Source organism: Nannospalax galili, unplaced genomic scaffold, assembly GCF_000622305.1.
Source record: "Nannospalax galili isolate Female #2095 unplaced genomic scaffold, S.galili_v1.0 scaffold1646, whole genome shotgun sequence".
Lineage (NCBI taxonomy): Eukaryota > Metazoa > Chordata > Mammalia > Rodentia > Spalacidae > Nannospalax > Nannospalax galili.
The window spans coordinates 42807-60298 of NW_008354415.1; the positions used below are offsets into that span (position 1 = coordinate 42807).

The following is a 17492-nucleotide window of genomic DNA, read 5'->3' on the forward strand; positions in this document are numbered from 1 at the left end:
GGGAGCACAGTTTACTCTAGCAGAGTTCATGGCACGGGATGAATTTCAGATATATGGATCTATTTCTTCCTGAGCTTTGAGAGCTCATAGGAACTGAACAGACAGTAAAAGTTTACATCATAATGACATCTAGAGATCATGCAGATGGAGGGGAAAAACCCCATATTTTGCTTTAATGCCTATTAAATGTCTACACAGTATTTTCCGACCAATTTTTAAATCCAAATGTCCCTCTCCCCTCCATCACAGTTTTTTAGTAATTAGGAATTGTACCCGAACTGTTGAGCAGCGGCAAGGAAGAGAGAGGTAGATGGTGCAGCTGTCCTCTCGTCCTCGCACAAGGAACCCCTCAAATATTTTAGGGAATAAAACACAAGGCTTTTGTCATTCTAAAAGTAATTAGTGCAGAGTACAAAACATTTTGGAGCAGAATGCACACAAACATGAGAATCATTAAACAGCCCAACAAAGTATCGTTAAATTCTCAAAGAAATTCCTATGTTCTCTGTACCTTACAAAAAAGTGTTCTCACAGATGTGGAATCTGAGACACAATAGAAAATATTTACGTTTTATATTTCATATAAAAGTCCTTAACATATAAAAAGGGTCTTAATGATAGACAAGAAGACAGTTTTGAGAATACGTTAATTGTTAGGATGCCCGGAGGATCTCATCTTGAGAACCCTGCCTCCCATTCCAAGCAAATACCAAAGGCAAGCATTCTCTTGGGTACTCATTGTTCAGAGAAAACCAGACGAGGGAAGATTCCAGCAAGCTGGGAAAGGAAGTGAGAAATAAGCCAAAGAGGGATTCTGCCAAGCACAATACACCCTGCTTAAAAAATGTGAGAACATAAATCAAAGTCAGTGGTGAGTATACATCAGGAAGTTTATACTGATGAGTCGTTATGGGCTTGGTGGTAAATATCAAATTAGGAAGTCAGCTGGAACAAGTGTACAAATAACAGGGCTGGAGGGAGAGGAGAGAAAACACAACCCTAAAGGTAAGAAACTAAGAGGGAAAGATCCCATAATTTCATGCCCCCCAGTTCACCCTCAATGTGAACTTCTTACAACATCACAATAAGTTAAAGACCATCTATTCACAAAACTCCAGTTCAGTGTTGACATCTTTCACTTGACTTAGACTCTGGGTTCTTCAATAAGATATTTGGTTATGGTGCATTGTAACCATCACCTACTTTTCATCTTTATAACTTAGGAAATCGCATTCTCCTTTAAAGCCCCAAGGCCTACTTTTAAAGATGCTTTTGCAGGCTGCTGATCATTGTCAACATTTATCTAAGCATGTTTGCAAACGTTCTGTCACAGGGAGAGGAAGAGTATTCAGCAAACTGTCCTCGACAATCAGGCAGCTCCGTTTTAGGGACTGACACCCTTCCAGCTCTGGAGGCAGGGCTTCTAGGTAATTACCAATGAGCTCCAGATGGATGAGGTTTGACAGCTCACCCACGAGAGGGGACAAATCTGTTAGGCTATTTCTCCCCAAAAGTAGACACTGAAGCTTCTTGCACTGAAACAGCCCATCTGGTAGCATCTCAATCTGAAAGGAAAGAGGAAGCAGGTGAAACCGGTTTTGATGGCCTATGATAGTACATTCATGTACTTACACCCTAGTTACCATTCTTCAAAATCACGCCTGCAGGTCTACAGCGAAACACACTACACTGGCCCTAAGTTTGAGGTAGAGGCAAAAGACAAAGGAATTAGTAAGGGTAGGATTATCCCATGGAGTCAGGGTTGATGCTCTGTTAACATCTGTACCAATGACCATGAGCGGCCAACCAATTTGGTTCTGGACCCTCTATCATGATTCTTAAAGAAACAGTACTGTCTCTAAGATAAAAAATAAACCCAGGAGAATCATAACTATTCTTGAGTCCTAGATCAGAAATAAATTACTCTCAAGAGTCCTCATAAAGAATTCACTATGTTAAGTAATGAGCAATACCCTTAAACACAGCTGAGAACAGGTACAAGCCTATTTCCTAAACTGTCTTTTCTCAGAAACCGAAACTCAATCCCTACCCACCAGAAGTCTACAGAAACAAAGATGGAAAAACACACGATAATATGCATGCACATCTCATCTCTCCACAGACACATGCTTCTGAGTATTTATCCTTTCTCCTGCACTCATGCACCCATTCAATAATTCATGTAGCACTGAGAGGTAATTCCAGATATGATAAATTGCCAGTCAATTAGGTCAACTTTAAGAGCTGCTGCACTTAGGGATGGAGCGATGGCTCAGTGGTGAAGAGCACTGACTGCTCTTGCAGAGGACCTGGGTTTGGTTCCCAGCACCCACATGGTGGCTAATAACCTTCTGTAACTCCAGTTCTAGGGGATTCAATGCCCTCTTCTGGCTTCCGTGTGCACTGCATGAAATGGGTGCACTTATGCACATGCAGGCAATACACTTATACACAAAATAAAATAAATAAAATAAAGAGCTGCTGCACTTGACTGTTCTCCTATATGTGAATAGGCTGTGTTATGTGTGTGCACATATGAAGTGGGACGTGCTCTGAGGAGAAGGTATGCATGCACCCACCATCTATCCACTCAACCCCTCCCTCCACTGAGAGAGGGCGGGGAGGAGCATGCTGGACAACAGAGCTCATCTATACTGTTTTGTGACTCCATGAAATTGCATTGACTTCTTAGTTCAGGAGTGGCTTTGTCAGACGTGGATGAAGGACACTTAAGGGGCTTGGCCCACCAGTATCCTCTAATAGGTTAATGCAGACACACTGAGGGGGATGAGTTCTAAGGTGGGCGGAAGTATTTATCCTCCTCAAAAGGACAAATAATTCTCACATAAACTAAAAATCGTCAAACTGCATTCAAAATGCTCATTATGCTGGAAACTTCCCTCTCCTCAATGCCCTCTCCCTTTCAGCCCTTGGTTATCCTTGAAAATAAAACCCTTGTGGCTAAGATCAACATTTGATCACCACAAGACACTAAGATAAGACATAAGCAAAGGAAAACCTATGTGTTCCAGCTCTTCTCAAGTATTGATGCAACCCTTGTCTATGCAGACTCAGTACTGAGAGATAGTCAGAGGGCAGAAATGCAGAAATGGGGCTGCTTTGAAGCCACACCTGCTGAGCCCTTTGCACTTCCGAAGTTGGGTCTACAACTTAGGTGAAGATGGGAAAGTCAGGCCTGGACAGAAGTGCTCGGCCAGGACTCAGGAGACGTGGAGAAAACAGGGAGGGCTTAGTTCCCTGGAGTTCAGTAAAAATGTACTGACTGACTCCTTGGGTGCCAAGATGCCCGCCAGATGCTGGAGCTAAAGTGCTGGGCACCAGACAAGGCCTTTAAGTCTGTTGTCTGCAGCAGGCTGCATTGAAACACAGCCTCCATGCTGTGCAGTCTTGGGTGGGCTCATTCTCACTGTGCGACTGTCCTATGCATGGTAGTGTGTTTAGCCGCCTCTGGGCTCTATTCCCACCTGTCATCACACTCTACTCCTTAGTTGTAACAACCCAAATCTTTTCCAGACAAATGTTTCTTGAAGGGGTAAAATCCCCTCCAGGGGAGGAGCACTGTCTATGGAGAGAGGAACATTATTAAACAAAGAATAAATGTTTCCTGGGTGCTGCGGGGGAGAGCGCCCTAACCCCAGGCACAACTAGGAATCCCAGACTCTCCTTCCACCGATTCCTGATGCCCCACAACCGAGTAGAGAACCGATTTTCTCTGGGTGCTCATGCCCAAGCCACTGTCTCACTGCTGTCCTTTCTGTGCTACCAGGGTCCTGTCAGTATTCTTTCATAGCTCTGAATCTGTGGTCTTTGTGACTTCTGAGTGTTCCAACACAGGAGAGGGATTGCACAGGGAGGTGGAGTGAGTCTCAGGATGGGCCCAGCCAGAGGCTACCAGGCCCTCTGGCCCTGCACCACTATGGCCTGAGGTGGGTCATGGGTTCTGGATGGTAGAATCTATTCCTGTGAGCTAAGGGACCATCTCAGGGGCTTTCTGTCCAGGCCAGTGCCCAGTTAAGGTGCAGAATCTTACCGACTCTAATCCAAATTTCCTAAATGAGGCTGTTAAGAAAGCTGATTTTCCTTTAACTTAGTAATTTTATCCTGGGGGGGGGATCTATTTATAATAAAAAAAGTGCTTTAAAGTTTGTGAGAATACCAAACACATTTGATGTCCATTAGTAAGTTTTACAGAAATGTTTTATGGGGGCTGGTGACTTAGTGGGTAAAGGCACTTACTGCCAAGCCTGACCACCTGAGTTTGATTTGCATTGTGGAAGCAAAGAACCTACTCTTGCTGTCTTCTGACCTCCACATGTGTGTTGCAGTCCCCATATCACACACATGGCACACACACACACACACACACACACACACACACAGAGTCTCATGGGGTGAGGATGTAACAGTTGATAGAGTGCTTATCTAGCATGCACAAAGCCCTGGATTTGATTCCCTAGCTGAGCACAAAGTAGGTGTGGTAGCACATGCCTGTAATACCAGCACCACAGGGGTGGCAGGTAGGAAGACCAAAAGTTCAAGGTCATCCTTGCTGGAGGCCAACCTGTACTACATGAGACCCTGTCTCAAAAAAAAAAAAAAAGTTTTATAACATTATGCCTAATTCTTTCAATAGGCCTCTTTCTAGATGGCACCATACATGAGCCAGTGAGGAAAAAGACATCCTGTGGACCACTGGTCTCCCCTTTAAACCAAGGGAAAAGTTCTCAGACTATTAGGGAAATGATAAACCATAAATAGAATGGTTTTAGAGAATGAAGTATAGTGTATAATGTAAACATATACAAAATATACATGAGATAATCTAGAAAACAAACTAAAAAACCAGGAAGACTGGTAATTAACATCATCACTATCCTGTATCTCTTGCAGCCAAATGCCTTCAGCCAGATGGATAGGAGCACTCAGAACAGGATTCTTCTCTAAATCTAACCCTGACAATGAATGGCCATGATCCCCACTGAAATGGGATCTTCCTTCAGAGTCTTTCTCCAAGCCGGATTTCCTTACTTCGTTTTTCTTGTCAATGACACATATTACCTCAGAACAGGGTAAGATAACTAAACCCATAAAGTTCATCACTGAAGCAAGAACAAGGTTGAATGTTGGCTTTTTTTTTTTTTTTGGTCTTTTTGAAGCAGGTTCTCCCTGTAAGCCCCAGCTGTCATGGAACTCACTATGTAGACCAGGCTGGCCTTGAACTCACACAGATCCGCCTGCCTCTGCCTCTGAATGTTGCCATTTTTAAGTAGGGATGTCAAAGTAACTACAAAAAGCCCTGCCCCTCATATGCTCCTTGGAAGCAATTTCTACCCAATGAGCCTTCTAGCCAAAAGGTTTGTGTGCCTCAAAGGAAGAAACACACCTGTGGAAGCTGTAAGACCTGGGTCTACACGTGAGTGGCTTGTAAGAATTAAGCAAAACAGAGTTAAGTCTTCCTTGTGATTATAACCATTCGACCTTTGGTACTAGCACAGGTTGGCTCTATCTCCTCTCCACCTTCCACACCATCCCAGCATACACAGTGTCATACAACATCACACAGACTGATGCAACTGGAGATGCAGGCACAGTAGAGCAGGAACATGGATGGGGTGGGCTGGGGTGCCCTTAGCACCATCACCAAGAAGCTCCAGGCCTTGGACCAGTCACTGTGCAGTTTCTATATTAATAAAATAGTGGTGGTACGTTAGAGGGGGTGGCAATATTTTTCCTAAAGTGCCAGAATAAATATTTTAGGCTTTGTGGGCCAAGAGGAAAACCTAAAAATATTTTGTATGTAGTTATATAATGACAGTGGGAAAAACTCTATGTTTTTTAAATGACAAAATTCAAAATATAGCAACTGAATATATAATTTTTTTGTAAGTCCACTGTTGGAAAGAATGGAATTGGTTCACAGACACTGAAATTTGAGCTTCACATAATTTTTATGTGTCATAAAATGCTATGCTTTTGATTTTCCCCCAATCATTAAAGCAATATAAAACCATTCTTGCCTACACCATATAAAAAGAGCTGTGGGCGGATGTAGACCCCAAGCTACAGGCTACTGATCTCTGAACTAGATGACTCATAAGGGTTCCTTTCAGACATGAAATTATAGCCCTATTTAAAAAATTTTAGCATTACATTTATGCATGTATGTATTTATTTGTTTATGTGTACTTGTGGGTGCCCCAGAGCATGTGGAGGTCAGAGGACAACCTGTGGGAGTTGGTTCTCTCCTCCTACCACGTGGGTCCCTGGGATCACACTCAGATCAGCAGGCTTTTTGTCAAATAGCTTTTCCAGTTAAGTCATCTTGCTGGTTCTGTGTCCCTACTTGTAAGTCATAACTGATCAAACCTCTCCAAGGGGTTCTGAGTTTTAGCTGCCTTCTTTGAGCCTTCCTATGCACACAATCAGAGCCTACTTCGGGAGGTACCAACCTGCTCAGGGTAATTAGTATTTTCAAGTGTAAGGCTTCCCTCGTCATGTCACCATGCAATCAATCAAACGAGATTGATGGGAAGACTTCCTCACGCCCCCCCCAACTACTCATTTATTTTGTTGTGTTTTTTTTTCTTGTTTCAATGAAGTTACATTTTCTTTAACTTGGCTTTACTGTTGCAAATTAGGGTTCATTTTTAAGCATGGATGCTGGAAAAGGGACTCTAAGAAGCCTCAGTGTTGCATTATAGAACCAGGCCTTTCATTCTGAATTGTCTTTTTTAGGTATGTGTGTGGATTTCAAGTCTATTTTTCTTACTGTATCATAAAAAGAATCTTAAAACTCATAATTTCATCAGTTTAAGCAGTTTTTAAAAATTTTTATTATTTTAATTTTATTTTTTATGTATATGAGTGTATTACCTGTGTGTATGTAAGTGCATGCATGTTATGCAATGATGCCCAGAGGTCAGAAGAGGGCATCAGATCCCCTGGAACTGGAGTTATACATGGTTGTTAGCTGTCATGTTGGTGCTGGGAATTGAACCCGGGTCCTCTGCAAGAGCAGCCAGTGCTCTTAACTGCTGAGCTATCTCTCCATTCCCTAAAACAGTTATTCTTTTGTGGTAAATTTGGAAGAATGAAAATTTTACCAAACTTTCTAAGTACTCAAGCCTTTCCCAAAACAAAAAGTAAGCTCCATCATAACTAATTAACGAGTTTAAGGTGTTTTAATTGTGATATTTATATAGAAATGGGGCAAGAAAATAAAGAGACTAACATTTGTTGAGCAACTATTATGGGGCCAGGAATTGTTAAATATAATCTCTACGACAACTTGTAAGTCAGATGAAAAAACTGACATTCAATGCTTTGGCAATTTGTCCAAGGTCACAGGGAATGACGCTCAGCTAAGAGAATGCTAAGTATGGTCCCAAATCCACTTATTTTCCCTCCGCTATACACTGCAAGCTCAGCAGAGCCCCAAAAGACTGGCTTAAGAAAGGAAGGGCTGGATTTACTCACATTGTTGTTGGTCACAGCAAAGTACTGCAGATTACTCAGATACTGGATTTCTTCAGGAATGAAGGTCAGATGGTTATAGCTTAGATCCAAATAATGTAGTTTGGTGCATAGAAAAAGCTGCAAAGGCAGACTCTCAATATTATTATGATCCAAAGAGAGCTGCTCGAGGTTAGACAAAGCTCCGATCTGGGCAGGAATATAAGCAATGTTATTGTGCCACAGCTTTAAGCAAGAAAGATTCTGAAGATGCTGAAAGCTAATGATCTCCTCCACGGTTTTCAGGTTATTTTCTTTGAGATCTAACTCATGCAGATTGTTCAGGCTGAATATGGAATGGGGGATGCGTTCCAGGTCACAGCTGAGCAGCTCGAGGCTTTTCAAATTGACCATCTTTTTCAAGTTGTTCAGCACAACCAGTTTGCTTCCTTCATTATCAAGGGACAACTTCTGCAGGGAAGGCAGCAGGTCTGTCACGACTTGGGGGATCCGGGACAGGTTGCTTTTTAAGTAGAGGGTCCTCAGGTTCTTTAAGTCCTGAAAACCTTCCAAGTGCATGGAACTCAGCTGCTCAGGGAGAACACAGCCGGACAGGTACAGTTCCTTGAGATTCTTCAGGTGGAATACCCAGCGTGGGATTTTTCCCATCTCAGTAAATTTCAAGCGAAGGATTTTTAAGTTCTCCTCCAGAAAAGCCAGCGCAGGATGGTCTACCACCAGAGATGAATGGTACACATGGAGCTCCCTGAGGTTGACCAGCTGAGAGACGGCAGCCGGCAGCTTGACCTCGGGGATGAGCTCCAGGCTCAACACCTCCATCTCTGTCAACTCAAAGACATTGTCTGGAAGACCACTGAGCATGAACAGATGCAGTTCGATCTTGTCCTGGGAGTTTTTCACAAGCTTACTTTTCAGTTTCTCAACTGTCCACTCATTGTTGAGGTTGATCTGTTTCAGTTTGTTCTCACTGACCTCTGACAGGAAGATGGAGAAGCGTTTGGCATACAGGGGATCATACTGATCAGCTAGATGAAGGATGAAGGCGAAGTCATTCTTGACATCCGGGATATCACTGTAGTTACTTTTCTCTCGGAGTGCCTCAAAGGAATATTGCTTCAGGGAACTTCTCAACATCCACCATAAGCTGTAGGAGGAGGTGAGGCCATAAAGTATTACCAAAATAACATAAAATGAAGCCAACACCTTAAAGATTTCTGCCAAGGAGTAGACACACTGGTAGCGCTTATAGCCTGTAAATGCCTGCACATCAATGGAACAGTCGATTTCAAGAGTTATGTAGCTTAAAAAATACGGAACATAAGTTATGATGAGGACAAACAAGATGACTTTGACTATTATCTGCTTCAGATAGACACGATAAATGATGTCTTTCTGCTCCACGTGCAGGCGGAACCGCTTCACCTTCTCAAAGATGGCTTTGGCCTGCTCACCCTCCTTCTTGTCCAGGACACTAGAAGTCGGGCTCTCTATGCCAGGTGACTCCAAGCCTGGTTGTGGATAGGACAATGATTGCTTGCTGGCATCATTGTCAGCGGAACCCCCTGAGGTTAAAAGCAGAGTCTTAGACTTGGAGAGTTTCAGGGGCCTCACTGACTGCTCGGCCACTGTTTCTGACAGGGCACGTGTGGTCCATGGAGAATCGAAGCACTTGTGAAGGATGGCCACAAAATGCTCCAGCCTGGAACTGGTACTGGGGTAATGAAGCCAAAAGTTGCTGCAGGCTGCGAAGATGAGGGTGTGCAGGAGCACCAGGTAGGGGAAAAACTTTGCAAACCAGTGGAGCTGCTTCTCATAACAGACGGCGTCGATGTACGAGTACTGCTGCCGATGGAGGTCATTCTGGATCCGGAGTGGGAGTGGAAGTGGCAAGCCCTCGTTTGACGACATGTTCGCGCTGGCTTTCAGGAGGTCCCAAGGCACAGCGCAGTGGTTGTCAAATTCCACTTTGCATGGAAGACAGCACAGAACCCGGCTCTGGGTAAGCTGCAGAGCTCCGGCCAGCACAGCCACCAACAGCATGATGAGGGTGATATAATACCAGAACACGTCCCACCACGGTTTCAGTATATGGTAAGATGACTGGGCGTCAGCTAAGCATTTTAGCTCTGTTAGTGTAATCATGACTTTCCTTTGTGCGAGTTCAGAAACTGGGGGAGGAAACAAAGAAACGCATCTGAAACAACTCAAATAACACTTTTGTGCGTGTGGGGGGGAGGTAATTTTGTTTTTTAAGGCAGGATCTCGTGTACCCCAAGCTGGCATCAAACTCACTCTGTAGCTGAGACTTCCCTTGAATTCCTGATCTTCCTAACTTCCATCTCTCTGCTGCTGGGATTACATGTGTGTACCACCATACCTGGCCATAAATATATATTAACTCTAATGTTTGTTCACACATATCCTACTCCAGCAGTAAGGGTAAAAGCTAAGAGGAAGGACTGATCAAGTGCAAAGGAAGAGCTCTGGTTTTATCTCAAACTTGAGCCATTCGATTCTGAGTTGTAAATCCCTTAGGTGGGGGATTGGCGACAGACCATAAAGGGACTCGGGAGGGCCCCTAGCCAAAAATTTAGTTACATCCTAGATTTTAACTCAAGGCTGGGTTATAAAAACTGGAGCTAATTTTCTTCAGCTGTTCTTACATACTGATTTCTAATAAGCATATATCCTACCCTTTAAAATTCGGAATAGGATCCTTTCCTAGACTGGCTCCAAGTCTGGAGTGTTGTTACCTAATTGTTGTTTCTATCACCATAAACAGCCTTCTGAGCAAGTGCTGCATTATGATGCTATCCCTTAGGCTTAGAAGATGCTACCCATTCCTCCCAAAGCAAATCACCACTGAATGAATTTCTCCTTTTCTCCCAAGATTTCACTTTATAACTGAAGAACATAAGTATTTAAAAACATAAAGAGTGGGGGCTCAGTGATTAAGAGCACTGATTGCTATTACAGAGGACCTGGCACCTACACGGAGGCTAAAAACCATTGGTAACTCCAGTTCCTGGGGATCCAGTGCTTTCTTCTGGCCTCTATGAGTACTGTACACATGGTGCACTTACATACATGTAGCCAAAACTCTCATACACAGAAAAATAAGTAAATAAACATTTTTAAAGATCCACCAAAAACTTAGGAGTATTTAAAAGTTGAGAAACAGTAGCAATTGTTTTAAAAGGAACATCCCTGTTAGAATATTCGATTGTAGGGAACCCTCATATTTAATGCTGTGACAGCATAGTGCTAAAGTGACAGATGACAAAGGCATATGCTATTGCTAATTATTCTTGCTTTCAAAAAACAAGATGGGGGCTGGAGAGATGGCTCAGCTGGCTGTTCTTGCAGAAGACCCAGGTTCGAATCCCAGCACCCATATGGCAGCTAACAACTGTCCATAACTCTAGTTTCAGGGGATCTGACAGCCTCTTCTGTCCTCCATGGGCATTGCACAATATGGGTGCACTTACCTACATGCAGGCAACACACGCATAGTTGACAAAGCACAAAAGCTGCAATACTGAAATCCTGCCCCAGTCATCCCTCCTCATACCAGCACACCCCAAAACCATGTGAAGCTGGGGGAGGGGGCAAGACTGGAAGTGGGAGATGGAATTGTAGCCTAGGAGCTGGTGATATGTTTATCTTTCTAAGACAGAATGTCAATTGCCCCTATTATCAATATCACACACACTAGCGAAGTGTGCTGCAAGCAACAGGTGGGATTAGACTGATGACATCTGTTTGTGGGTGTGTGTGCTGTTCTAGGTCAGTAGGGGTCAGAGGGGCATAATCCTGGATAAGACAAGTTCCTCTATTCCCACTGAGGCTGGATGTATGGTTTCAACAAAGAGAGAGCAAGGCCTTTGTTTGAGAGCACAGTTCCAGGAGAAAGTTGAAGGAACAAATACAACAGTTTGGGCCACAGGATTGGTTTAAATGGCTGCTCAGAATCAGGCTGTTTTGTTCAGGTACCTTCATAATGCAACATCACACCGCCATATTTTTGTTGTTATTAGTCCTCCTAGAATCCAGTACCTAACCTTGAGTCCTAGGAGTGTTGACAATTTAAGTCCTAGGAGCTCATTACTGATGCTGCTACCTGTCAATAAGTGTCTTCTCTTGTGCTGAGCATCTTCTGATCACCTATACCTGTATGTACTTCCACCTGTTAAGATATTCTATGATCCAGGGTTGGGGAGATGGCTCAGTGGTTAAGAGCACTGGCTGCTCTTCAGAGGACCCAGGTTTGATTCCTAGCACCCACATGGTAGCTAACAACCGTCCATAACTCCAGTTCCAGAGAAATCCAATGCCCTCTTCTGACTCCACTGGTATTGTACAACATAGCTGCACTTACCCACATGCAGGCAATACACTCATATGTATAAACTAAAAATATTAAAAAAAGATATTCTATGATTCTTTGTTTATTTATTTATTTTTTTAACCAAATCTCACTGTGTAGACTAGGCTGGCTTTGAATTTGCAGAGATCTGCATGCTTCTGCCTTCTGAGTGCTGAGATGAAAGGCACGGGCCACCATGCCTGACCCATGATCCTTTATTTTAAGTCCTGGAATGCAGCTCCACTTTCTCTCTGTATCCTACCTGGGAATAACGTATTATTATATGGTTTCAACTTCCTCCTTAGACCTGTGGCTTCATTGCCAGGGCCTCCCTCCTTCACTCTAGGTTAGAAGGTGTGACTGTTAATTCTTTACACTCTGTCTTATTCTACTTTAGTTAACCGTAATTATGTGTCAAGGCAAGATAACTCTGCTCCCCAAAAATCCTAAAGGAAAGTTCTGGTCAGAGACCTCCCGCCCCCTCCAGATACCATAAACATGATAGAATGGGTTGTACTGGCTAGCTTTAGTTGTTACCTTGACAGACCTGGGAAGAAGAAGCCTCACTTCAGGCATTATCTCCATAGGACAGGCCTGTGGCCATGTCTCTGAGGCATTTTCTTAATTATTAATTGATGTGGGAGAACCCAGCCCACTGTGGTGGTGCCACCCTTGGGCAGGTGGTCCTGGACTGTTAAAGAAAGCAGGCAGAGCACAGGCCAGAGGAGCAAGCCAGTAAGCAGTGCTCCTCTGTGCTTCACTTCCTGCCCCCAGATTCCTGCCCCAAGATCTGTGCTGGCTTCCAACGATCAACTGTGATTGGGATGTATAAGCCAAATGGACCCTTTCCTCCCTAAATTGGTTTTGGTCAGAGTATTTTATCACAGCAATAGAAAGCTAACTAGGACAAAGGGGCTCATAGGAAACACTACTGGATTAACGTGGATTTTAACTGGCATGCATACTTTCAGCTAATCACATAACAGCTATTATGCTGTAACAGTGACATAACCTTTGGCCATATTAGTAGGTGAACACAGATAAAGGGGTGAGAGTTTTGTTCTTAGTGAGGTCAAACTTGGACCCTAACACTCAGCTACAAATTGAGATGAAATGGGCAACTAAACCATTCTCTACGGAGGAATATCAGGAGCTGATGACCAGCTGAGGTAGATGATAACCAGAGGAAACAGAGAACACATCTTTACATTTCTCTGCCTGTCAGGACCTGACATGACCACTGGCCATCATGGCCATCATGGAGCAAAGACTGCTGTGACCACCTACAGAATACCTTGGCCCTGTAAGCCACAGAAATAATATCAGCAAAATGGTTCAGTGATGGCTAGGTCTATGATAATGGGAAGGCGGGCTGTTAATATTCTCTCCTAGAAGGAAAAGAAATGTCACCAGACCCTCAGTTGAAATTCCATCACCTGCTCTACTCTTGCCCCTCCTGCCAGCTGCACATGGTCTTTGGGCGTGCTAGTAGAAGGCGGTAGAAAGAGAATTCAGTACTGCAGCTTTTGTGATTTGTCACCCATGTTCCTGCAAATACCCCCATCAAGTACCAAGTACCAAGATGAACATGGATGAAATTGTTTCTTTGATCTGTCAGTACCTTATCTGAGGTAAATAGATGTTTACGTCTCCCTATGAAAAGTCACACAACATACCTCATAGATTAAAGAATGTATTTGTTTTGAAGGCAGAATTAGGTGGATAGAAGGTTTTTAAAGACATGTTTGATGGGTTGGAGAGATGGCTGCTCTGGTAGAGGACCCAGGTTCAGTTCCGAGTACCCACATGGCAGCAAACAACCATCTATAATTCCAGTTTCAGGGAATCTGATGCCCTCTTCTGACCTCCACGAGCACTGCACAATACAGGTGCACCTACATACAGGCAATATACTCATACACATAAAAATAAAAATAAATATATTTTTAAAAAGACAAGTTTGGGGGAGGAAGGGGTTTGACACAGGGTCTCATGTAGCCCAGGCTGGCTTCAAATGTATTATGTAACCAAGGCTGGCCTTGAATTACCGAGTAATACTAGGATTATAGGCATGTGTCAGCAAGCAAAGCTATAAAGTCTTGTTCTGATTTAAATTGTTGGTGGAACATCATAGAAGTGGAAACAGTTCAGCCCCTGTCCCTAGTTGGGTTTAGATGAATAAATGAGCATCCATCAGGGATGTTCCAAAGGAATTTCTTGTAATGGATGTGAGTGAATCAGATAATCTCTAATGGCTTTTCCAGCCTGAGTTTATGATTGTATTTGCCCTCTAAAGGTCCAGAGAGTTAAGTTCATTTAAGATATGAAAGTGAGCTTGGGAAAAATGAAAACAAAGAGCTCAAACAGTGATTAAAGGTACTTGACAGAGTGGAGATGTAGTCAAAGACCACAAGCCAAGGATGAGCAAAAGTAACATTTTAAACAATTATACTTACTATAATGGGGAAAAAATGAGCTGAATAAATCACCTACGCTTCAATCAGGAGGTCTACACCTTTTGAAGTTTCTTAGACACACCATCTCTGAGTTTGTCTTCATTCTATGAAAAAGCATAAATATCTTGGAGACACTGTCTTTAGAGGCCCTCCCCATCAGGAGATGTGACACAGCAAATACATTTCATAGGTGAGTTTTCTTCTTACCTTGGGCATGTCCTGGCCAAGTTGCATGGAACAAGTTCCCACCCATATGCATCAGACTTACCCACTCCCTAAACTTCTTTTCAATTACTGAAAAGCTACTTCAAAAATTTCACTGCAGTATTTTAAAATTCTCTATCTAGGGCTGGAGAGATGGCTCAGCAGTTAAGAGGACTGACTGCTTGCAGAGGACCCAAGTTCGAGTCCCAGCACCCACATGGTGGCTACGAATGGTCTTTGACTCCAGCTCCAGGGGAATCCGAAGCCCTCTTCTGATCTCCACGGCATTGCACGATACGGGAGCACTCACATACAGGCAATACACTCATATACATAAAAAAATAAAATAAAATAAAATAAAATTCTGTATCTATAACACTTAGCTTTCTCCAAGTACTTTACATATGCAAATTCCTCTTGTCAGGCCTAATACACAATTGGTCTTATTTGCATTTTTCAGAAGGCTTATCAAACCATGTAATTTCTATACCCTGATTTAAAACAAAACATCTGCCTAAGCAAGAAGGTCCAGTGTGCCAAAAATTTAGCATACCATTGTCATAAAAAAGGTTCCAAAGTAATAGCATTTTTTTTAAACTTTAAAAAAACTTTTATTATTTTTATTTTATGTGTATGCATGTATTGCCTGCATGTAGGTATGTGCACCCGTGTCATGCAATGCCCTTGGAGGTCAGAAGAGGCTGTCGGATCCCTTGGGACTAGAGTTACAGACAGTTGTTAGCTGTCATGTGGGTACTGGGATTCAAACTCAGGTCTTCTGCAAGAACAACTAGTGTTAACCACTGAGCCATCTCTCCAGCCCCAGCATTTTTTTATATACAACTCAGAAATGTAGATGCAAGTCTCTGAAACTATTAAATATAGTTAGGCTTTATGTGAGAACTAGTTTACCTTAAAGTTAATAAAAGCCACTATCAGCATCTACTTTAATCATTTGTGGTAGTTATATTACATATAAACTAATGAGTTTGAACTGTGAGAAAATTCTGAACGCTGGCATTCTCTTTTCATTCTGGGAACACAGGGTCTTTGTACATGCCAAGCATGTGTTCCACCACTGAGGTGCAGCTACAGCTTTGACTTTTTTTTCATGTAGAAATCTGCTTTTTTAGTGCCCGTGGAACCTCAAAAAAGCTTCTGGGAATGGTTTGTATCTGCCCTGAAGAGGTAATTCTTCTAAAAAAATTTATCAAATACTTAAAATCCAGCTAAAAGTACTAACCTTGGGGCTGAAGAGATTGCTCAGTGGTTAAGAGCACTGACTACTCTCGCAGGGTACCTGGGTTCAATTCCCAGCACATACATGGCGGCTACGAACTGTCCTTAACTCCAGTTCCAGGGGAATCCAAAGACCTCTTGTGACCTCTGCAGCATTGCACGACATGGGTGCACTCACATACATGCAGGCAATACACTCATACACATAAAATAAAAATAATAAAATATTTGAAAAAAAGAGTACTAACCTCAATTAGATTCAAGTAATCTTTTAGCAGCAATCTTGTGATGTTATTACTCTAAATATCAAAAAGTTGGACATGGTTTGAAAGTTACTTTGGGCTATGAATGCATGTACACCACTGTCTTTACAATGAATCACGACAGAATACTGAGCTGTTTTGCAGGATGAAAGCACAAGTTAGAATGTGTGACAACCTAACTGCATTTCTATGCAGTGAGCAGGATAAAGACAGCTTAGCATGCATGAGGTCCTGAGTTCAGTCCTTAGCACTGGGACAAAAAGATATTTGATGTGTGAAACATTTTTTGCTGTGCCCCACGACACTGAAGAAAAGAATTTACTGCAAAACTCAAGTGTGCTACATCACCATCATGTTCAGCATGCTACTCAGTATCATGACACTTCTTATAGCATATTTCATGATCCGTTCTACCTTATAGCCAATGTCTCCACAAAAGAACAGGGATATTAGCCTACAACTGATGGTAATGTTATTAAATAATCTTGATGAGGTGCTATTGTGAACTAATTCTCTAGAGGACCCCAAGTGAATACAGATTTGCTTTATTTGTTCTATCAGGAAATCAATTATAAACTTTCTCCATTTTCCTTTTAAAACACTACCAGGCGTGTCTAAGCTGAAGCTCAGGAGAGCTAGAAAAGTGGCTCAACACATTTGTAGACGACAATGTCATGTCTCAATGTCAGAAGTCTGGATACCCTGCCAGTAGACTGTCTTCAAATCATCTTAATTCGGATTTTCTTTGATGAGTGTCTTGTCAATAAGAGCAAATAAAAATCCATTATTATTATTATTATTATTAATCTATCTTTAGCTATTCTATATTTAAAGAACATTTTATTTATGTAATTTTTTTCATACTTACAAAAAAGCTATTGAGATAAACACTAGTCTTTCTCACATTATAAACATGGAAATAAGAATGACCCCAAAAATTTAACCTTGCCTAAGGTAACAAAGCTGTAAAGAAAAAAAAAAATTACAAGTAGAATTTAGGAATTCAGATTCTAAGCCTTGACCACATCAGACCACATGACCTCAGTAAATCCAATTAACTATGGCACATCTTAAAAGCTAGAGAAAAAGCCATTTAGCTCTTTCCACAGCATCTGCATTATAACTGAGTTCTATTATAGTCCCAAGAAACAAGGACACAAGTGTTTTCTGTACCATTTCCAGTTACACAGTTGCATACCATGTAATGACTACTTAGCTAGAGATTTTTCTACTAAATATTTTATACTGAACTAAAACTTCATGCTTAAATACATAGCATCTGGATTTAAGGGTACATGAAAAGTCTGACACATTCCTGTATCTAATGCAGCTATTTTTTTTTTCTTCTAATAGATGTGCTTAACAGGAGTTAGAGCCATTGTAGCAGCTAATGTTTGTGTGTGCCCCAAACCTTTTCCAGACCACATATTAGCAAACAATGAGGAGTCAATCCAAATGAGATCTCTATTT

The 17492-nt window shown here is 42.2% G+C and overlaps 1 protein-coding gene across 4 annotated transcripts in view; it reads right to left on the reverse strand.

Moving 5' to 3' along the window:
• Positions 1–1256: 1256 nt before the first annotated feature.
• Positions 1257–17492, reverse strand: part of Lrrc8b (leucine rich repeat containing 8 VRAC subunit B) — a 71937-nt gene continuing 55701 nt past the window's right edge. For 3 of the 4 annotated variants that reach the window (XM_008851628.3, XM_017802829.2, XM_029555266.1), the window contains 3 exons: positions 14317–14420; positions 7498–9662; positions 1257–1565 (listed from right to left, as the gene is read on the reverse strand). In XM_008851628.3, the coding sequence (XP_008849850.1) occupies positions 1293–1565; positions 7498–9636 (2412 nt within the window). In that variant the 5' untranslated portion in view covers positions 9637–9662; positions 14317–14420 and the 3' untranslated portion in view covers positions 1257–1292. Of the gene's footprint in view, positions 1566–5532; positions 5702–7497; positions 9663–14316; positions 14421–17492 lie in introns of those variants that run through there. The other variant, XM_029555267.1, reaches the window with a different exon arrangement.